This window comes from Polypterus senegalus, chromosome 5, assembly GCF_016835505.1.
Source record: "Polypterus senegalus isolate Bchr_013 chromosome 5, ASM1683550v1, whole genome shotgun sequence".
In the NCBI taxonomy this organism is placed as follows: Eukaryota; Metazoa; Chordata; class Cladistia; order Polypteriformes; family Polypteridae; genus Polypterus; species Polypterus senegalus.
In genome coordinates, this window is record NC_053158.1 from 116,308,708 (window position 1) to 116,325,530 (window position 16,823).

Here is a 16,823-nt window from a genome sequence, read left to right on the forward strand (position 1 = left end):
ATACAGATACTAGAAGCAGGAGAGGTGATGCTGAGGGAGGCAAAAGGACCAGAAATTATAGAGGTGATGTTTATTAGCTCAATGTGAGGTTAAAAAGTTGAAAGTAAGGTCACAGTGCTACTAATGATGTAAAAAGATTGAAGGTGAGCTTAAAAAAATCATAAACAAATAACAGGAAAATCACAGCAGAAGCACAGTTGAAGTTAAAAGACACTGTGTATGTGTATTTATCTTTGCTGCAGTAAAAACTTCAGAGAACAAAAATATTCTGAAGCCCACTTAATACAGTTCAGGGTTTGAGTGGGGCAGGGCCTATCCCAGCAGCACTGGAGACAAGGTAGGAATCAGCTCTGGACAGGGTTCAGTCTATCAAAGAACACACTCATGCACACCCATCACATGTACACTGGGTCACCCGCAAACATAGTTCACTGGGTATTTGGTGTAAAACTAAAGTATGTGGAGAAACACTCACACAGAAACAGAAAGCATATGTAAACTGCACACAGAGAATGATCAGGCATTGGATTCAAACCTAAGGTATTGCATTTGATATTGGACCCTTATGAGAAGGATTTTCACCTTATGTGAACTTGACACTATCAACTGCCGGACAGTGTTCAGAAGCCATTATGAAAGCTAACAGAATGTTAGGTTATATTGAATAATGTAGAGCACAAGCCCAAGGAGGCTATGCTCAAGCTTTGTAACTGGTGAGGCCTCAGTTGGAGTACTGTGTTTAGGTTTCCAGGCTACAAAAAGGACACAGCAGCACTAGAAAAGGTCCGGAGAAGAGCAACTACATTGATTCCAGGGCAACAGGGATAAATTATGAAGAAGATTAAAAGAGCTCAACCTTTTCAGGTTAAGCAAAATATTAAGAGGAGACCTAACTGAAGCGTTTGAAATTGTGAACGGATTTTATACAGTGGACTGAGTAATTTCAAAATCAGTTCATCAAGAACATGGTGGCAGAGTTGAAAACTTGGTAATGGTAAATTTTGCACAAACATTAGGCATTTTGTTTTACATAGAAAACCACAGAGTAGTACTTATTGAAAGAAAAGCTGAAATAAAAACTATGGTAAATAAGATCAAAGGGGAATTGTATCAGAGTAAGTCTAGTTTATTTATGTTGTGATTTTCTCAGTGAACTCAAAGTTAAATATAGACACAAAACCAGCAACAGGAACTGATTATTTCACAAATATTGCCACTTTACCTATTCAGATGGGACTGATCAAGGAAAGGGTAATGACATGAAAGGACAGGAAAAGCTAAAATGTGGAAGATGAAGAAAAACTTCAGTTCTGGGTGGTAAACACATCAATGTCATATTTTGGGAAAGAGTTGTGTGTTTTTGCCTTTCACATGTGCATTTTATAGTTGTTCCACAACTAGAAGTAGAATCACTGCAAACACAAAACCTAATAAGTTATATCAAGCAATTTGTCTTTCCTTTTGTGTCCTCTTATAACATAGGTAATATTAGGTTGTACTTTCTATTATTATTTTCATATTCCATTGTTTCAGGAAACGGCCAGCTGCTTCACAGTGTCTGAGGCATGAATGGTTTAAGGTAAGAAAATATTTACAAGTAGGTTGCAATGGTTTATATTATGTATTGAAGTGAGTTCCACTCTGATAAATATTTTGGTAAATAATCTGTTTATTTTTCTGAACTCTGTATATTAAAAATTGCGCCAAACATATAATAATCAACAAGAACATAAATCAAGAGAAACAAAGCCTATTGGAATTATTCATGAAACAAACAGCACCATCTACTGGCATAAACTAATACTAGGCAATATATCACTTTTTAAATATGGAGTCATCTGTTAGTTTGTTTTTTTAATCAGGAACAGCTCTACAGTAAACTGCATGCCAAGCATACTGGATAGTCTGGCAGATCAGCAACAACCAATTTTAAAATAAGCTAATCAGCTTCACCCTAGAAAGCAGGTTTTCTGTTTCATCCTGTTTCACATCCATTCAGTTGTTTTACCTCCAAATGATCTAATCATTTACTTAGCTGAGGCCACAAGCATAAAACCTTGCTTAGAATTACACACTAAATATTTACTTATATTTAAAAAGCAAAAAATGGAGTTTGCACAAAAAAAAAATAAACAAACAAATCAGACTGTATGTGCATCGTGTGCCATGCCAAGTTCCTTCTTAAATCTCAGCTCAACTTAAAACTATGCAACCATGTACGCAAATATTAGCCACTCCTGTTAACTTCCGTCAGTAACCATTTATGCTGTAAAAATACCTTTTTTGAATATTCATGATCATCATGTAAAACTTGCGATACAGTTAGAATATTGCACAACCTGAGCCACTTCATAAAGTGCATATTTACATATGATGACGATATAATTTTTAAGATTAAATGCAGCAAAATGTTTATTATATTATACAGATAAAACTTTAACTTCATTTAAATAATCTATATTGTCAATAATTAAACATGTGAGGACACGGTGCCACAGCACTAGCGAGGAGCTGGTGTTCTGTTCACGGATTGTTCCTGCCTCGCGCTGTATTCTTGCTGTGGCTGACGCGACACTGGAAGGATAGATGAATACAATAATTAAACATGTACTATGAAGATATTTCAATGTTCCTTAAAAGTTTTGAAGAATCAGCGTTCTAAGCTTACTGATGGCTTAACGTCTATTACAGAGCTAATTGTGTGGGTTGGGTATTGGGTATTTGGAGAAAGAAAAGTAAGGGCAGGAATTAGGGGTTAGTATGTTTGAAAGAGACAGTACTGCTGCAATAAATTATTTTATCGAAGCTCATGCACGGTGCAGCAAGCATCTTGCGTGAGGCATGAACAATCACTGCGCCACCATGTTCCCATGTTTAATAACATGCTTTAACTCCTATCATCATGAAAATGACATCAAGTATACATCTCAGTATTTTAATTATTCAGAGAGCTGTAATATCACAAATGTAATGGATTCTGTGTCCTGTCGGACGAAGAGAAAGCCTGTTTAAGAAGCATGTACTGATTCACAAACATAGAGCACATAGAAGATCAAATACAAAACAAAGCATTTAATGTGCTACTTTAGTTACAATGGGATTTGAGAAATTATTTAAAGATGACGTTTATCATGTTCTACTTTAATGACAAAATAAACTATGTGATTAAAATGGAAATTTAAAAATTAAAGTTGACATTTCATACTTTTTTCCCACTGTGTGCCTATTTTTTTTCTCTGTACCCTAATAAGCTTTCAAATGACACTCAGACGGTGGGTTACGACTCACCTTTTCACACCTTCCAAATTATCTCCATGTAAATTATATAAATGCTTATTGCATTTAAAAAAAATTAGCATGCCCAGTCAAGTTCTTCATTATACTGTGTTGTTTGTCCTGGTACTTTTAAATGGCACATGGCTATCAATTCAGATAGATAGATCTTTATTGTTATTGTCACTTTTACAAAGGAACAACGAAATTGAATGTGCAGTCGACTCAGTGTGAGGCATAAGAGTTAAAAAGACAAGAAGAGAGAAAATAATAACAAATTGAATAATAATAAAAGTACTTTACAAAAATACAAATTGCACTTGTTATTTATACAAATTGCACTCGTTGACTTAAGGTCTATATTGCACATTGGGACAATGATATGGAGCAATTTTATTCTGAGTTCAGGGCCATGATTGCTTTTGGATAAAAGCTGTTTTTAAGGCGGTTTGTCCTGGTTTTCAATGCTCTATATCTCTTGCCCGATGGCAAAAGCTGGAAGAGACATTAACCAGGATGTGATGAATCCTTTGAAATAATAAATTCAAATAAAACCATAAAACAAAATAATTTTAGTTGTGAGCACTGTCGGGTACAGCCCGGACACAGACGAGTAGACATGATGTTGTTACCACACACACCTTTATTTACAATTATTTATATTCACAAAAGTGCACAACAGTGCTGCAGCAACAATCACCCCTTTAAGTCCAGGCCTTTCACACACTGCCTTTCTCTTCGACCGCCTCCACTCCTCTCCTCCAAGACTTCGTCCTTCTTCCACCCGACTCCAGCCATCGTATGGAGGGAGGCGGCCCCTTTTATATCCACCCAGATGTGCTTCAGGTGTCTTCCAGTGGCCTTTCTCCGACATACCCTTGTGTGGCGGAAGCACCGGCTGTGTACCCAGAAGCACTCCGGGTGACCCTGTTCCTCTTCTCCCCAGCACTTCCGGGTGTGGCAGAAGTGCTAAGGTCCAGAGCTCCGAAGGCAGCGGGGCACCCCCTGGCGGAAACCACGGGTCCCTACAGGGTTGAGCTTCCAAGCTCCCTACCCATGGTCCCCAAAGCAACCAGGGCAGTCGCCCCCACATGGTCTGGGGAAGGCGCAAGCCCTCCTCCTGGGGGTCCCGGCCTGGTCACCTCCCCAGCCGTCTCTGACAGCACTTAAAATGTTTAGTTCTTACAACATACAGACAATCCATCAAACTCAAAAAAACTGTCTGTCCAAAGCATGGCAACCAACATATTAACTTTTAAGTGCTTGGTATGTCATCACTTTTAAAACTATAATGTATTTTAGAAGATATAACCCAAACAAAATGTTCTTGAATTTAACTGAATCAAATTGAATCAAATTAAATTGAATCATGGATCTGAAGTTCTTTACCAATTATCATCCTACAGCTAAAGTCCAAATCCTAATGGAAGGCTTTCATAGCCTTCTCTGGTAGGGAAAATGCTAACACATGGAGAGACTAAATCCATAAACTAAGTGTTCAAAAAGCAACTGTGTGGTAATCTGGCATCCAAACATTTTAGATATGTGATGTATGTTCGTTTGTTCATCCGTCGAATCGACAAGGACCATCTAGTCATCTGGTTAAGGATGGGGTGGGTCTGGGTGGGTGCGTAATTGGCTTACTAGTCCGATATGTGCTCGGAATAGTCTCTGGCAATGCGGACAGGAAATGGTTGCGGCAGACGACGGTCTAATGCTGTTTTTTCTGACTTGTCTGTGTTGTTCAGCTGCCGCGGTCCTGTTGGTTTCATAAGATTGAGCCCCCTTCTTGTACAGCCGATCTCCATTTGGTTTTGTCCTGAGCTGTCTGTTCCCATTTAGCAGGATTGATGTTGAAGGCTTTCAGGGCTGCTTTGAGTGTGTCTTTATAGCGCTTATGTTGACCTCCTTGGGAGCACTTGCCTCGCGTAAGTTCACCAAAGAACAGCTTTTTAGGAAGCCGATTGTCACCCATACGGGCTACGTGTCCTGCCCATTGGAGTTGAGACTGCATCAAGGTGGTAAAGATGCTGGGTAGGTCCGCTCTGGCAAGAACATCCGTGTCAGGTACTTTGTCTTGCCACTTGATGCCGAGAAGCTTTCTGTGAAAGTGATTTAATTTCTTGGCGTGACGCTGGTATACTGTCCACGTTTCACATCCATAGAGCAATGTAGAGAGGACTGCTGCACGATACACCTTGATCTTGGTTTCTTGTCTGATACCTCTCCTGTCCCACACGGTGCTGCGGATTCTGTCAAATGTTACATTTGCCTTTGCCAGTCTGGCATTCATTTCGTCGTCCATGACAACAGTTCTGGAAAGGGTGCTGCCCAAGTAGGTGAATTTGTCCACCACGTTTAGACGCTGCCCGCTGATGGTAATACTGGGTTCCACGTAGGGCTTCCTGGGGGCTGGTTGATACATCACTTCAGTTTTCTTTGTGTTGATTGTGAGACCAAAGTTGTTGCAGGCCTCGGCAAAGATATCAACACTGTACTGCATGTCGGCTTCTGAGGCAGCGTTGAGGGCGCAGTCATCCGCGATCAGAAGCTCGTTGATGGTGTTACATTTGACCTTGGTTTTCGCTTGAAGCCTCTTAAGGTTAAAGACTGATCCATCGGTACGGAAACGGATTGACAATCCCGTAATGGAATCCTTGAACGCGTCAGCCAGCATTGCAGAATACATGATACTGAAGAGTGTGGGAGCCAGGACACAGCCCTGCTTAACGCCGTTTGTGACAGGGAATGCTTGAGATGACTGACTGTTGTCCTGGATTCGGGCAAGCATGTCATCATGCAACTGTCGAATGATGGCAGTGAACTTATCAGGGCATCCGTACTTCTTCATGATTTTCCACAGGCCATCTCTGCTGACTGTGTCGAAAGCCTTGGTCAGGTCAATAAATGTAGAATATAGGTCCGTATTTTGTTCCTGGCATTTCTCTTGGAGCTGCCTGGCAGCAAACACCATGTCGATAGTCCCACGTTCTTTGCGGAAACCGCACTGACTCTCAGGTAGGAGACCTTGCTCAAGATGTACATTCAGGCGGTTTAGTAGGACACGGGCCAATAACTTGCCTGCGATGGACAGTAGTGATATTCTGCTGTGGTTATTGCAGGCCTGGCGGTTTCCCTTGCGTTTATACAGGTGGATAATGAAAGCGTCTTTGAGGTCCTTCAATGCTGGTCCACCCTCTTTGTAGATTTCAGCAGGAATCATATCGGAGCCAGGTGCTTTACCACTGGACAGCGAGTGAATGGCTGTCTGTAACTCTGCAAACATTGGAACAGCGTCCAGTGCCTTGTTCTCTGGAACCTGGGGCAGTCTTTCAATGGATTCAATGTTGATGACGGAAGGTGTTTTCAACACACTAGCAAAGTGTTCCGCCCATCTTTCTAAGATTTTTTCCTTGTCTGTGATGAGTGTAGAGCCGTCTGCACTGAGAACAGGGGAAGCTCCTGAGGTGGTAGGGCCATATATTTCTCTCAGGCGTCTGTAGAAGTTCTTCATGTTTTTCCTGTCTGCAAAGCCCTGAATCTCATCAGCTTTCGCACTCAGCCAGGAGTCTTGCAACCGGCGCAGTTGCAGCTGGACGTTGCTGCGGATGCTTCTCAGTGCAACTTTCTTTGCTGTTGACGTTGGATCATCATGTAATGCCTTGCATGCCTGGTGTTTCTGCTGAAGTAGCAGTTGGATCGCTGCATTGTTTTCATCAAACCAGTCCTTTTGTTTCCTGGTAGAGAGTCCGAGGCACTCAGCGGCTGTGCTATACACCGTCTCACGAAGTGTGGTCCACGTCATCCCCGCGTCCTGGTTATCCAGTGTGATGGAAGCAAGGCGTTCATCCAGGGTGTCAACAAAGGTCTGTCTGACATCGGGGATCTTCAACTTGCTGATTTTAAGGCGTTTCGGAGCTTTAGTGGCTTGAGGTCTTCTCTTAGGTTGGATGTGGCTTTTCATCTTTGAGACGATGAGGTGGTGATCCGTCCAGCATTCTGCTCCGCACATGGCCTTAGTCACCTTCACGTCCTGTCGGTCCTTGTTTCTAACAATGACGTAATCAATTAGATGCCAGTGTTTTGAGCGGGGGTGCATCCAGGATGTCTTGTTGCGTGTGGGGAGGTTGAAGACTGTGTTTGTTATTAGAAGGCCATGTTTAACACAGGTCTGAAGGAGCAGCAAGCCGTTGCTGTTGCACTTTCCAACCCCATGCTTCCCCATCACTCCTTCCCAGGGGGTGTTATCACTGCCGACACTTGCGTTAAAGTCTCCGAGAATGATACGTTTGTCGGCAGTAGGAGTGGAGGAGATAATGGTGTTCAGGTCTTCGTAAAACATGTCTATGGTCTCTTCTGGGTTAGTCATGGTGGGTGCATATGCACTGACAATGGTGGCAGCCTTCGTTCCATGGATGAGGGGGAGTTTCAACGTCATGAGACGATCATTGATTCCTTTCGGGGAACTGGAGAGTTTGCTCGCAAAACAGGTTTTAATAGCAAAGCCAACTCCAGCTTCTCACCTTGAGTCGGGGTCGTGTCCGCTCCAGTAGAATGAGTAACAAGCAAGCCTTTGTGTAAGTTCTCCTTCACCGGAGAGTCTGGTTTCACTGAGAGCTGCAATGTCTATGTTGTATCTGGCAAGTTCGTGGGCAATGAGTGCCATGCGTCGTTGGGGTCGGTCTATGTTATCCCTGTCAAGCAGGGTGCGGATGTTCTATGTGGCAAGTTTTAGTGAAATAGATTTTGTTTTTAAATTTCGACCACGTAGTTGGGTCCCCGCCGACTGCGGAGTGCGGTGCAAAGGAGCAGGCGATGTTTGGGGCACCTTTTCTAGCCCCTTCCTCATACATGGAGGTGAGCAGTGCTGTCCTGAATAGGGCTGCTCAGACACTCAGGTGGCTGCCGAACTCCACTTCTGCTCCGGTAAGTGAAGAACGACCCTATGGCCTGAGTCGCCTGTGTGCAGGCTTGCGGCCACGACTCCCAGTGCACCACACCTGTCGCTTCGTCGCTTACCCATCGCCACAGGGCTTGAAAAGATGATGTGAGATTGATGACTGATGACTTGCGCGGCTGACTTTGCTTATAGTGAGGAAGAGTTGCGCAGCATCGACCTCACTCTCTCGTCCGGGACCACCTGTATCCAGTGGCAAGACCTAAGTCATGACAACCGGAGATGGGTGTGGATGCAGTGGATGACCAAGATGTTCTACGTGCTTCATCTTGCTCTATGCACTCCACGGTGCATTGCTGTAATCACCTTCACCTCCATTGGACCTAAATGGTCTCTTCCGCAGGTTCCGCTAACGTCCAGACTTCGCATGCGTAGGTAGGCAGACCTAGTTCACCGAGGGTTTGGGCCCATCGGCTACCCTCACCTGGTTTAGCCGGCCAGTGGAAGCCGTTGTCCGGGGTATGGCCACTGTTTCATGCTAACAGCTGCAGGGAGCCACAGGTGAGAGCTGAGTGACAGGTGAGGACCAAAGCGGACAAACTGCTCCTGGGAGCACCACGAGTTCCCCCATCTGAGGTACTACCTCTTCCTGTACACTCCATATACCCCTGATGTATGTAGAGAATGTTCATTAAAATACATTTGCCTTCATCAAAATATAATCAGAATATAGACAAAAAAATTGCAGATTTTGCACACCACAACAGTATTTTATTACTTATTTTAATTTTTTTTTTCCTACAGAGTTGCCAAGATATTTTGATGACTAAAGAAATCAATATAAAGAAACTGCAACATTTTGTGTTACGAAACAGAGGGCAGGTAATGGTCTTATGTATTCTCCATTGTGCATTTTGATTTATAAAGATGTTTATGGTAAATACTTCCTAATATTTCAAAACATTACACAGTACAGTACACTCACGATGCACTTTTTAATCAGTTTACCTAGAGCTGGAGCATAGAATTGGGGGAAAACCTGTAAACCTACAGATAGAAAGACTCTATCAATAAATAATCTGTATTGTTAGTATTATCATATATTACTTAACACATGTATGTTATGATTGATTTATTTGGTAATTATCTGATATAAAAGACAAGTATTCTAGTAACCTCCTTGAAGTTAACCCTAAGCACCTCTTAGACTTAATTCTGTATAAAAATGGATAAGCTGATTGTCTCTTGGGATAAGCTGTTATAATCCAATGTAGAGCATTAAGCCTGAATAACGCTCGGGACGGTATTCTCCTGTCATCTCATGGATCATCATTCTATATGCGTTTTGTCATTTTATGATAACTCATTAGTATTTATGAGTGGGGCAGAGAGCCTTCAACCAAAATACAAAATATCATGTTAATGAAAAGCTTTAAAGTCAGTTTTAGAACAAACTGAAACTAAATCAAGCACTAGTGAAAACAGTGTGAATTTGGTCATTACATTAACACAGATATTGAAACTGATGCATATGGCACAGAGTGACTAAACCACTGTGATACACCTAGTGTTTTTGAACAATTGAAGGGGAAACATGGAAATCACTAAGTGACTTGTGCTGTCACTGCCTACAGTAACACAAGGGATGCATTGGTCATGGAGATAAGGCACTGACGTTCTACCCTCTAATACACAAGCAACAAAAAACATTAAAGAAAAGTGTTCAAAGAAAATGCTTCTCCCACACTAACTGCAACATCAGACTGTGCATTGGTGACTGTTTCAAAACACATCACACAAAGGACATGTAATAAATCTGCATTAGTACTGTAGTGGACACTAGATATACCTTTATTATTGTATTTATGTTGAATTTTTGGTATTTACATGTTTTTGCTAAACATAATATTTTTGTTGAAAAAATTCAGCATTTTTGGTTTGTTTTTCTAGGGTTGAATATAAAGCTAAGGAGCTTAAATATATAAACTGCTTACATTAAAATGTTCTTCTTCCTCCTCTTCATGTTTTCCCTCTTCTATGTGTCAATGTGCTAGATCGACCTTCTCCATAAAGATTAGTCCTGCATGTCCTCCCTCTGACCCTTTTCCTTTAAATCTTCTTTTACTTTCTCCTTCCACCTCCACTTTGACTTCCATCACTTTCTCTTCCCCTGTACTTCAATTCCCATCACACTTTTACCCACATATTCATTGTCTCTCCTCATCTCATGTCATTTTCAAACCTTTCTGTTTTTCTTGATGCTTCTCTATAAGCTTTCTTAATGCAAAGACTGCATCAGTTGTTCCTCTGCCTGGCAGTTCAAAAAGAGACCCCTTTCCAAGTAGGTCGGGCGTACATTGGGTGTCAAAAAGAAGGGGGTCAATACAATGCACAGAACAGAACAAATCAGTACAGTATAAAAATAAAAATTTTACAAGTACAGAGCAGAATTTAACAGTAAATGAGATCATATAAATTGATTTGGATTTGTTTAGAGTCCTGGAGACCTCAGCCATTAAGCTGCCTTTCCACAGCTGAAACACCACGATTCCTGATATCCTTCATCAGGGATGACTTTACCTTAGGCAGGCAAAACAACTTGGCAGGTGGGCCATGGCACCAAGTGCCACATTTGAATTCAGAAAAGAGAAACAGAATAGGTATGGGTTAATAATAAATTATAACTATTATGTTACTTATGTTTTATTGCTAATGACTAACAACAGAGATGCAGTCTGTACAGTTAATCAGCAGCTCTAATCAGGATATGCTAAACTGAAGCAGTGAGTCTTCAGCCGGGAAATTAAAGCTGAGACCAAAGGGGTATCTCTTATAGTATCAGGCAGACCATTCCACAGTTTAGGGGCCCTGTAACCAAAAGCTCCACCTCCTACTGTTATTTTATTAATCCTTGGAATCATAAGCAGACTGGCATCCTAAGATCTTAATATACGCTTTGGTTTGTGTAAGTCATGATAAGTTCAGACAAGTAAGACGGACCTTGGCCATTTAAGGCTCTATATGTTAAAATTAGAATTTTGAAATCTGCCCTAAACGTAACTGGGAGCCAGTGTAAAGATTTAAGAACTGAAGTTATGTGATCATATTTTCTTGTTCTTGTAACAATTCTTGCAGCAGCATTTTGGATTAACTGGAGGCTGTATAAAGAACAGTTTGAACATCCAGTGAACACCACATTGCAGTAGTCAATACTACTAGAAATAAATGCATGAATTAATTTCTCAGAATCCTGTTTATTTAGAAAGTGCCTTAATTTCACAACATTTTTAAGATGGAAGAAACATGATTTGGACAACTTTGGAATGTGTGGTTTAAATGACATGATATAGTCAAAGACAACTCCTATATTGCGGGCTGATTCAGTAAAATTAATGGTGATTCCAACTGAGTTAAATGGTGACAAAATATTGTTGTGATCAATGTCATTCCCGACAAACATTTAACATCTCCGTTTTATCGGTGTTTAAAGATAGGTAGTTCTCATCCACTTCACATACACTTCTGTGGGTATTTCATTCAGTTAAGTTGCTTTTCCATTTTTCATTCTTTTCAGTGCCTCTTTTACTACCTCCTCCATCCTTATTCTTAGTACTAGCCCTTCATTTGGGACTCCTTTTCCAAATATTACCCTCTTTCATTTATTCTTGATCCTGTTCATTTAAGACAACACTTTGTTAATTTTTCATCAGCTTTATCTGACTAAAATCCTTCTCAGCCTTGTTCCTAACCTTCACTATTCTAAAAATCTTTACCTCTTTTGACTTAAATTTTTCATTTAACTCCTTCAAAGCCAGTGGCCTTCACTCTTCTTCCTTGTTTAGTCTGCATATACCTGAATGGTACTGTTTCTTCTTTGCCTCCTTCTTAACCTTTGTCAACTCCTGCACATCTCTGTTCCACAACAATGTCTCTTTGTCTCTAGGTAGACTCTTTCCTGTTGTCCTCCTCAACGTCTCTTCACCTATTATTGAAACAACTTTGCTCTTCTTTTCCCACCATTCCTCCACACTCAAAAATGACTGCACTTCATTTAAAATGTATTCCCTTAACTTGTTCTTAAGCCCTTTCTCTTTTAATCCCCATCACTTTATCCCTGGTGCCATTTGCTCTGGTTTTATCCTCCTGCTGATTCTGATCTTCCAATCCATCATCATTACTTTATGCTTAATTGGTACACTTTTCCCATTTATGAACGTAGAATACAAACTCTTTAAATTGAGATCTTTTACACTTTAGAAAGTCAATTTGGCTTTCTATTTGTTTACTACTGTATGTCACAAGCTGATTTACTTTCTTTTTTGAAAATGTGTTAACTAGTACCAAATCAGATGCCATGGCAAAATCTACTATCCTCTGTCCTTCCCCTACTCCACACCCTCCAAGTACCCTCTCTGTCGACTCTCTATTCTTTCTCATGTGCCCATTTAGATCACTATCAACAATCACCTTTTCTCCCTCTTGTACTGTTTAAGCTCTTCATCCATTTGTGCCCAGAAAACATCTTTCTCCTCTTCCTAACTACCCACTTGTGGAGCATATACACAAATGATATTAACTAGAGCCTCACTAAGGCCCAGCTTAACACTAATCACCATATCAGTCCTCCTATTTACACTGACAAGACTATCCTTTAGTTGTTTGGATATTACTACACTTTCACCATTTCTCCCTTGCTTATTTTCTCCACTGTACAACAACATAAAGCCTCCTCCCACTTCTCTTGCCGTACTCCTCTTACATATAATTTCCCGAACACACAACACTCACGCTTTCTTCCTTTCAATTAAATCTGCCAATCTCTTCCTTTCCTAGTCATTGACCCAACATTTAGTGTCCTCACTCTTACTTTTAACTTACCCCCTTCTTTCTCCTGTCATCTTTTTCTTCTGCTTCTTCTGGACTAACTTCTTTAACTGAGTTAAAATGTGGTATTTCAAGTAAATTCCAAAACATTACAATAGATGTGTATAATCAATTTTGCTTTCTTGTTTTGAATTAAGGGAACCAATATGTGTATTGGAATCCACTTGTATTTTATTAATCCAAACATCATGTTTTTTCCACTGCAGGATTCTTTCATGGGTTTCAAGTCTATTCCACTAATGAGGTCCATTGCTGAAATTCTTAATGAATCATCTACTAGTACTTTCCTTACTTTCTCACAATACAATATGGAAGACAAAAAATCCTTGCCAAGTGCATCTTCATCTTATCAAGAAGAAAGCAGCATTTCAAAACAAACTGCAAATATTCTTTCATCTACTATGGACCCTGTGAGCTCTGCCAATATCTGGGTTAAAGAGGTAGAAACTCCAGTGTTAAACAATATCTGGCATGAGTCAGCATTAGCTACAAAGGACTCCCCTTCAGATTTAAATGTAAGCTCATCAGTTAAAAATACTTATCAACTAGAAAACACACAGAAAGAAGAGGAGATGTTACTTGAACAATGTGAAACCATTGCCCAAAAGCAATTTGGTGTAACTGTAGGAGATGCCAGAGATGAAAGTGATCCTGTTGTACATAAAAAAGCTCCATGCAGTGACATCCAAAGTGATTTGTCAGCTGTTACAATGAATTCTTTACACATGTCCAAAGACGAGAACAAGGAAGCAGTGCATTTTACAAAAATTCCCAGACACAGTGTTATTAAAAGCACATTCTACAGTAAATCAACAGAAAGTTCCCCTGTGTCAACTAGGCATTGTTTACAGCAAAATAAAGCTAGGAGACAGCTAATGAAAGCTGGCTACTCAAGTGGAATACTCAGTGGCCTCAGGGAACCTCTTTTAAAGCACTTCAACATAAACGAAGAAAGGACCATGCATCTGAGTCATGGTTACAGAAGTAATTCGTTAAATATGCTTGCTGCAATTTCTAAATCTAGTACTGTTGATAATGAGCAAAGGCTGTTTCAATCAAGATTAATCAATTCCCAGAGAAGTCAATCATTAGATTTCTTTGAGAAAAAGACATATTTACTACCAATAAGTGAAACCAGAACAGAGGAATATATAGATACCTGTTCAGATAAACCCGAAGAGGATTTTGAGTCTAAGGAAAGAATAGTTTCAGATATCTGTGATAAACACGATTACCACAGCTGTGCAACAGTAGGTAATGATGAGACATATACAACATCAAATGCAGGCAATGAGGATTTTTTGCCTGAAGAGATTAAAGTTTTTACAAGGTCCAAATCTGTTCCAGTAGGACTAGAAACAAAATTAATGGATCACAATGGCATTCATGAAAACACTATGGTGGCACTTTCACATGATGCAATAGGAGAACTTTCACATGATATGTTACTTAGACATGTTTTTGCTGAACCACAAACATCAAAATTATCTGCAAAGGATGTTTCTGATTTAATTATTAGTCAGTATGATACACCAAATAGCATCCATTTTTCCCTTAAGACTATAGAAACTCTTGACAACGAAAATACTGGTTTTGGACTCCAGCGTACACTCTCAGAAAGTGCCATAAAAAAATCTCATGATCTTAGTTCTTTTCATATTTGTGAAGATCCGACTAGAAAAGTGAACTTGTCTTTTAAACCTGAAGATGATTCACATAACTCAGTCACACATTATCCCGCACAACCTGACATGTTTATGCAGTATCCTTCAGATATTCTACCAAGACCATCTGCAACACATGCAGAAATTGAAACTGGTGCCTCTGCTGCCTATACTGAAGAAATTACACAAAGACCATCATCCCCACATCTGTTAATGCAATTTCCAGAAAATAATAATGAACTGGAACCTGAACTTTTAAATCTTTTAGAGGGCACCGAAATGTCTACGAATGTTTTTGACAGTGATGACAGAATGACAAAAATAAAATCAGCTGGAAAAAATATTATGTCAGAAAAGTCATACTCCCTAACTGAAGGTTCAAGTGAATGGCTTCATGAAGCACAACATGATGTGACACCTCGATCATGCTCATCTCAGGAAACAAAACTGCACTCTGCTAAACTAAGCAAACATGGTCTGTTTCGATTGTTCAAAAAAAGTATGTCAGTAGATCAGCCATCTGCACCTCAAGAAAAAGATTCCCCTGGCTGGAGTCAGGGACAAAGGAAAACAGGAAGCACTTCATTGTTCAAACCAAATCAGCAGTCTAAATTAGGAGATTTATCAATAACAAAAAAAGTGAGGGCGTCAGTATACAACATTTCGAGAGCAGTCTTGGGAAAACAAGTCTTTGACAAACGTGAAGGTGAGTAATTACTGCTCTAAAAATGATTTTGTATTTGTGTAAATAAAGCAGTGTAAAATATAACATCATACAGTTCCATTTGAAAGGTTACACATCATGTACAGTATGTTTTTTTTATTTATTTTTTTAATTTGCTGGATTTATGACCTTTTTTCAAAACACATTGTTTCAGTTTCTAATCTATGTACACATTAGGTATGTTTAACTAAGCTGATCTTTTGCTACTGAATTAAAAAAAAAATCATTTGCCCTAAACAAATGTACATGCAGAGACTTATAGAGGGGAAGCAGCAAAACTCTTGGACACATTTTGGAAATTTCACTAAAGTCTATAATAAAACATTTTCATCTATCCATCCATCCATCCATCCATTATCCAACCCTCTATATCCTACAATTTCTTGGACTATAATGTGATTATACTCATTTCTGGTCATTCCTGTACCCAGTCTTTGGAAGTAATATTATTGAGCTAATGCCAAAATCTTTATAGTAAATTGTTTATCATTATATTTTAAAACATCAAAAAGGAAACTTAGTTTTGGTTTCATAAGATTCAGCTTTTAAAATGAGCACTCAACTGAGGCTATAGCAACAGGTAATGTGGCAATCATTTTAAGAAGTTCACTCAAAAACAGAAATAAAGTTTCAGCCTTATTGTACTTTAAGGTTGTCGGCAGGGTTTGTACTTTACTCTTGGGTAAGACTAATGAGGAGTGGACCATGGAGCTCAGTAAGCACCTGTTCCTTATCTATACAGTAGAAATCACATGCTCTTTTGGTCATCTGTATAACCTCTTGATGTGTTTGCTGAGTCCTGTTTGAAAACACAGTGAGCGAGCATCATGTTTATTATGATACACAAAGGGTTGTGTGTTTAAAGTGTGCCTGTTGTCAGATGAAGAAACGTTGGTGCATGCATGTTGCTGTTGCTCCTCCCTCTTAACACTTTGCATTAAAATCCACTTTAACCTAGCTCTTTTTGCACTTCTTCCATTTTCTCTTATTGTATGTATAGTTCATGGATGCAACTGATTATTTTTGTATTGAATTTGGATTTTTTCTGGACCTTGCCTTGACTGAGTTCGCAGCCTCAGGGACAAATGATTTGAATCTTTTTGTGGTTCACTGGACTATACTTTCTTTTGATTGCCGGCTCCTGCCTGATGCCTGATTTGTGAAAAATGTTCTTTGCAATATGGAGATTTATGAACTAGGAATATTCTGTCTTCTTAATTAAAATGCATATACTGGATTACTGTCGATTCCTTTTCCAGTGCTTCACCTAGAGAAATGATCTGATGTTCACACTCACCTGGCTATCACACCTGTAATACCCACGGTTATATGTGTATGGTTATATGTTGGAACCTTCAAATTCTGGTAATTATCTTAATGT

The 16,823-nt window shown here is 39.8% G+C and overlaps 1 protein-coding gene across 1 annotated transcript in view; it reads left to right on the top strand.

Moving 5' to 3' along the window:
• Nucleotides 1-16,823, top strand: part of LOC120529892 (obscurin-like) — a 177,068-nt gene that overhangs the window by 62,320 nt on the left and 97,925 nt on the right. The window contains exons 10-12 of the mRNA XM_039754109.1: nucleotides 1,534-1,579; nucleotides 8,975-9,052; nucleotides 13,261-15,424. Coding sequence (XP_039610043.1) covers nucleotides 1,534-1,579; nucleotides 8,975-9,052; nucleotides 13,261-15,424 — 2,288 coding nt within the window. The remainder of the gene's footprint in view (nucleotides 1-1,533; nucleotides 1,580-8,974; nucleotides 9,053-13,260; nucleotides 15,425-16,823) is intronic.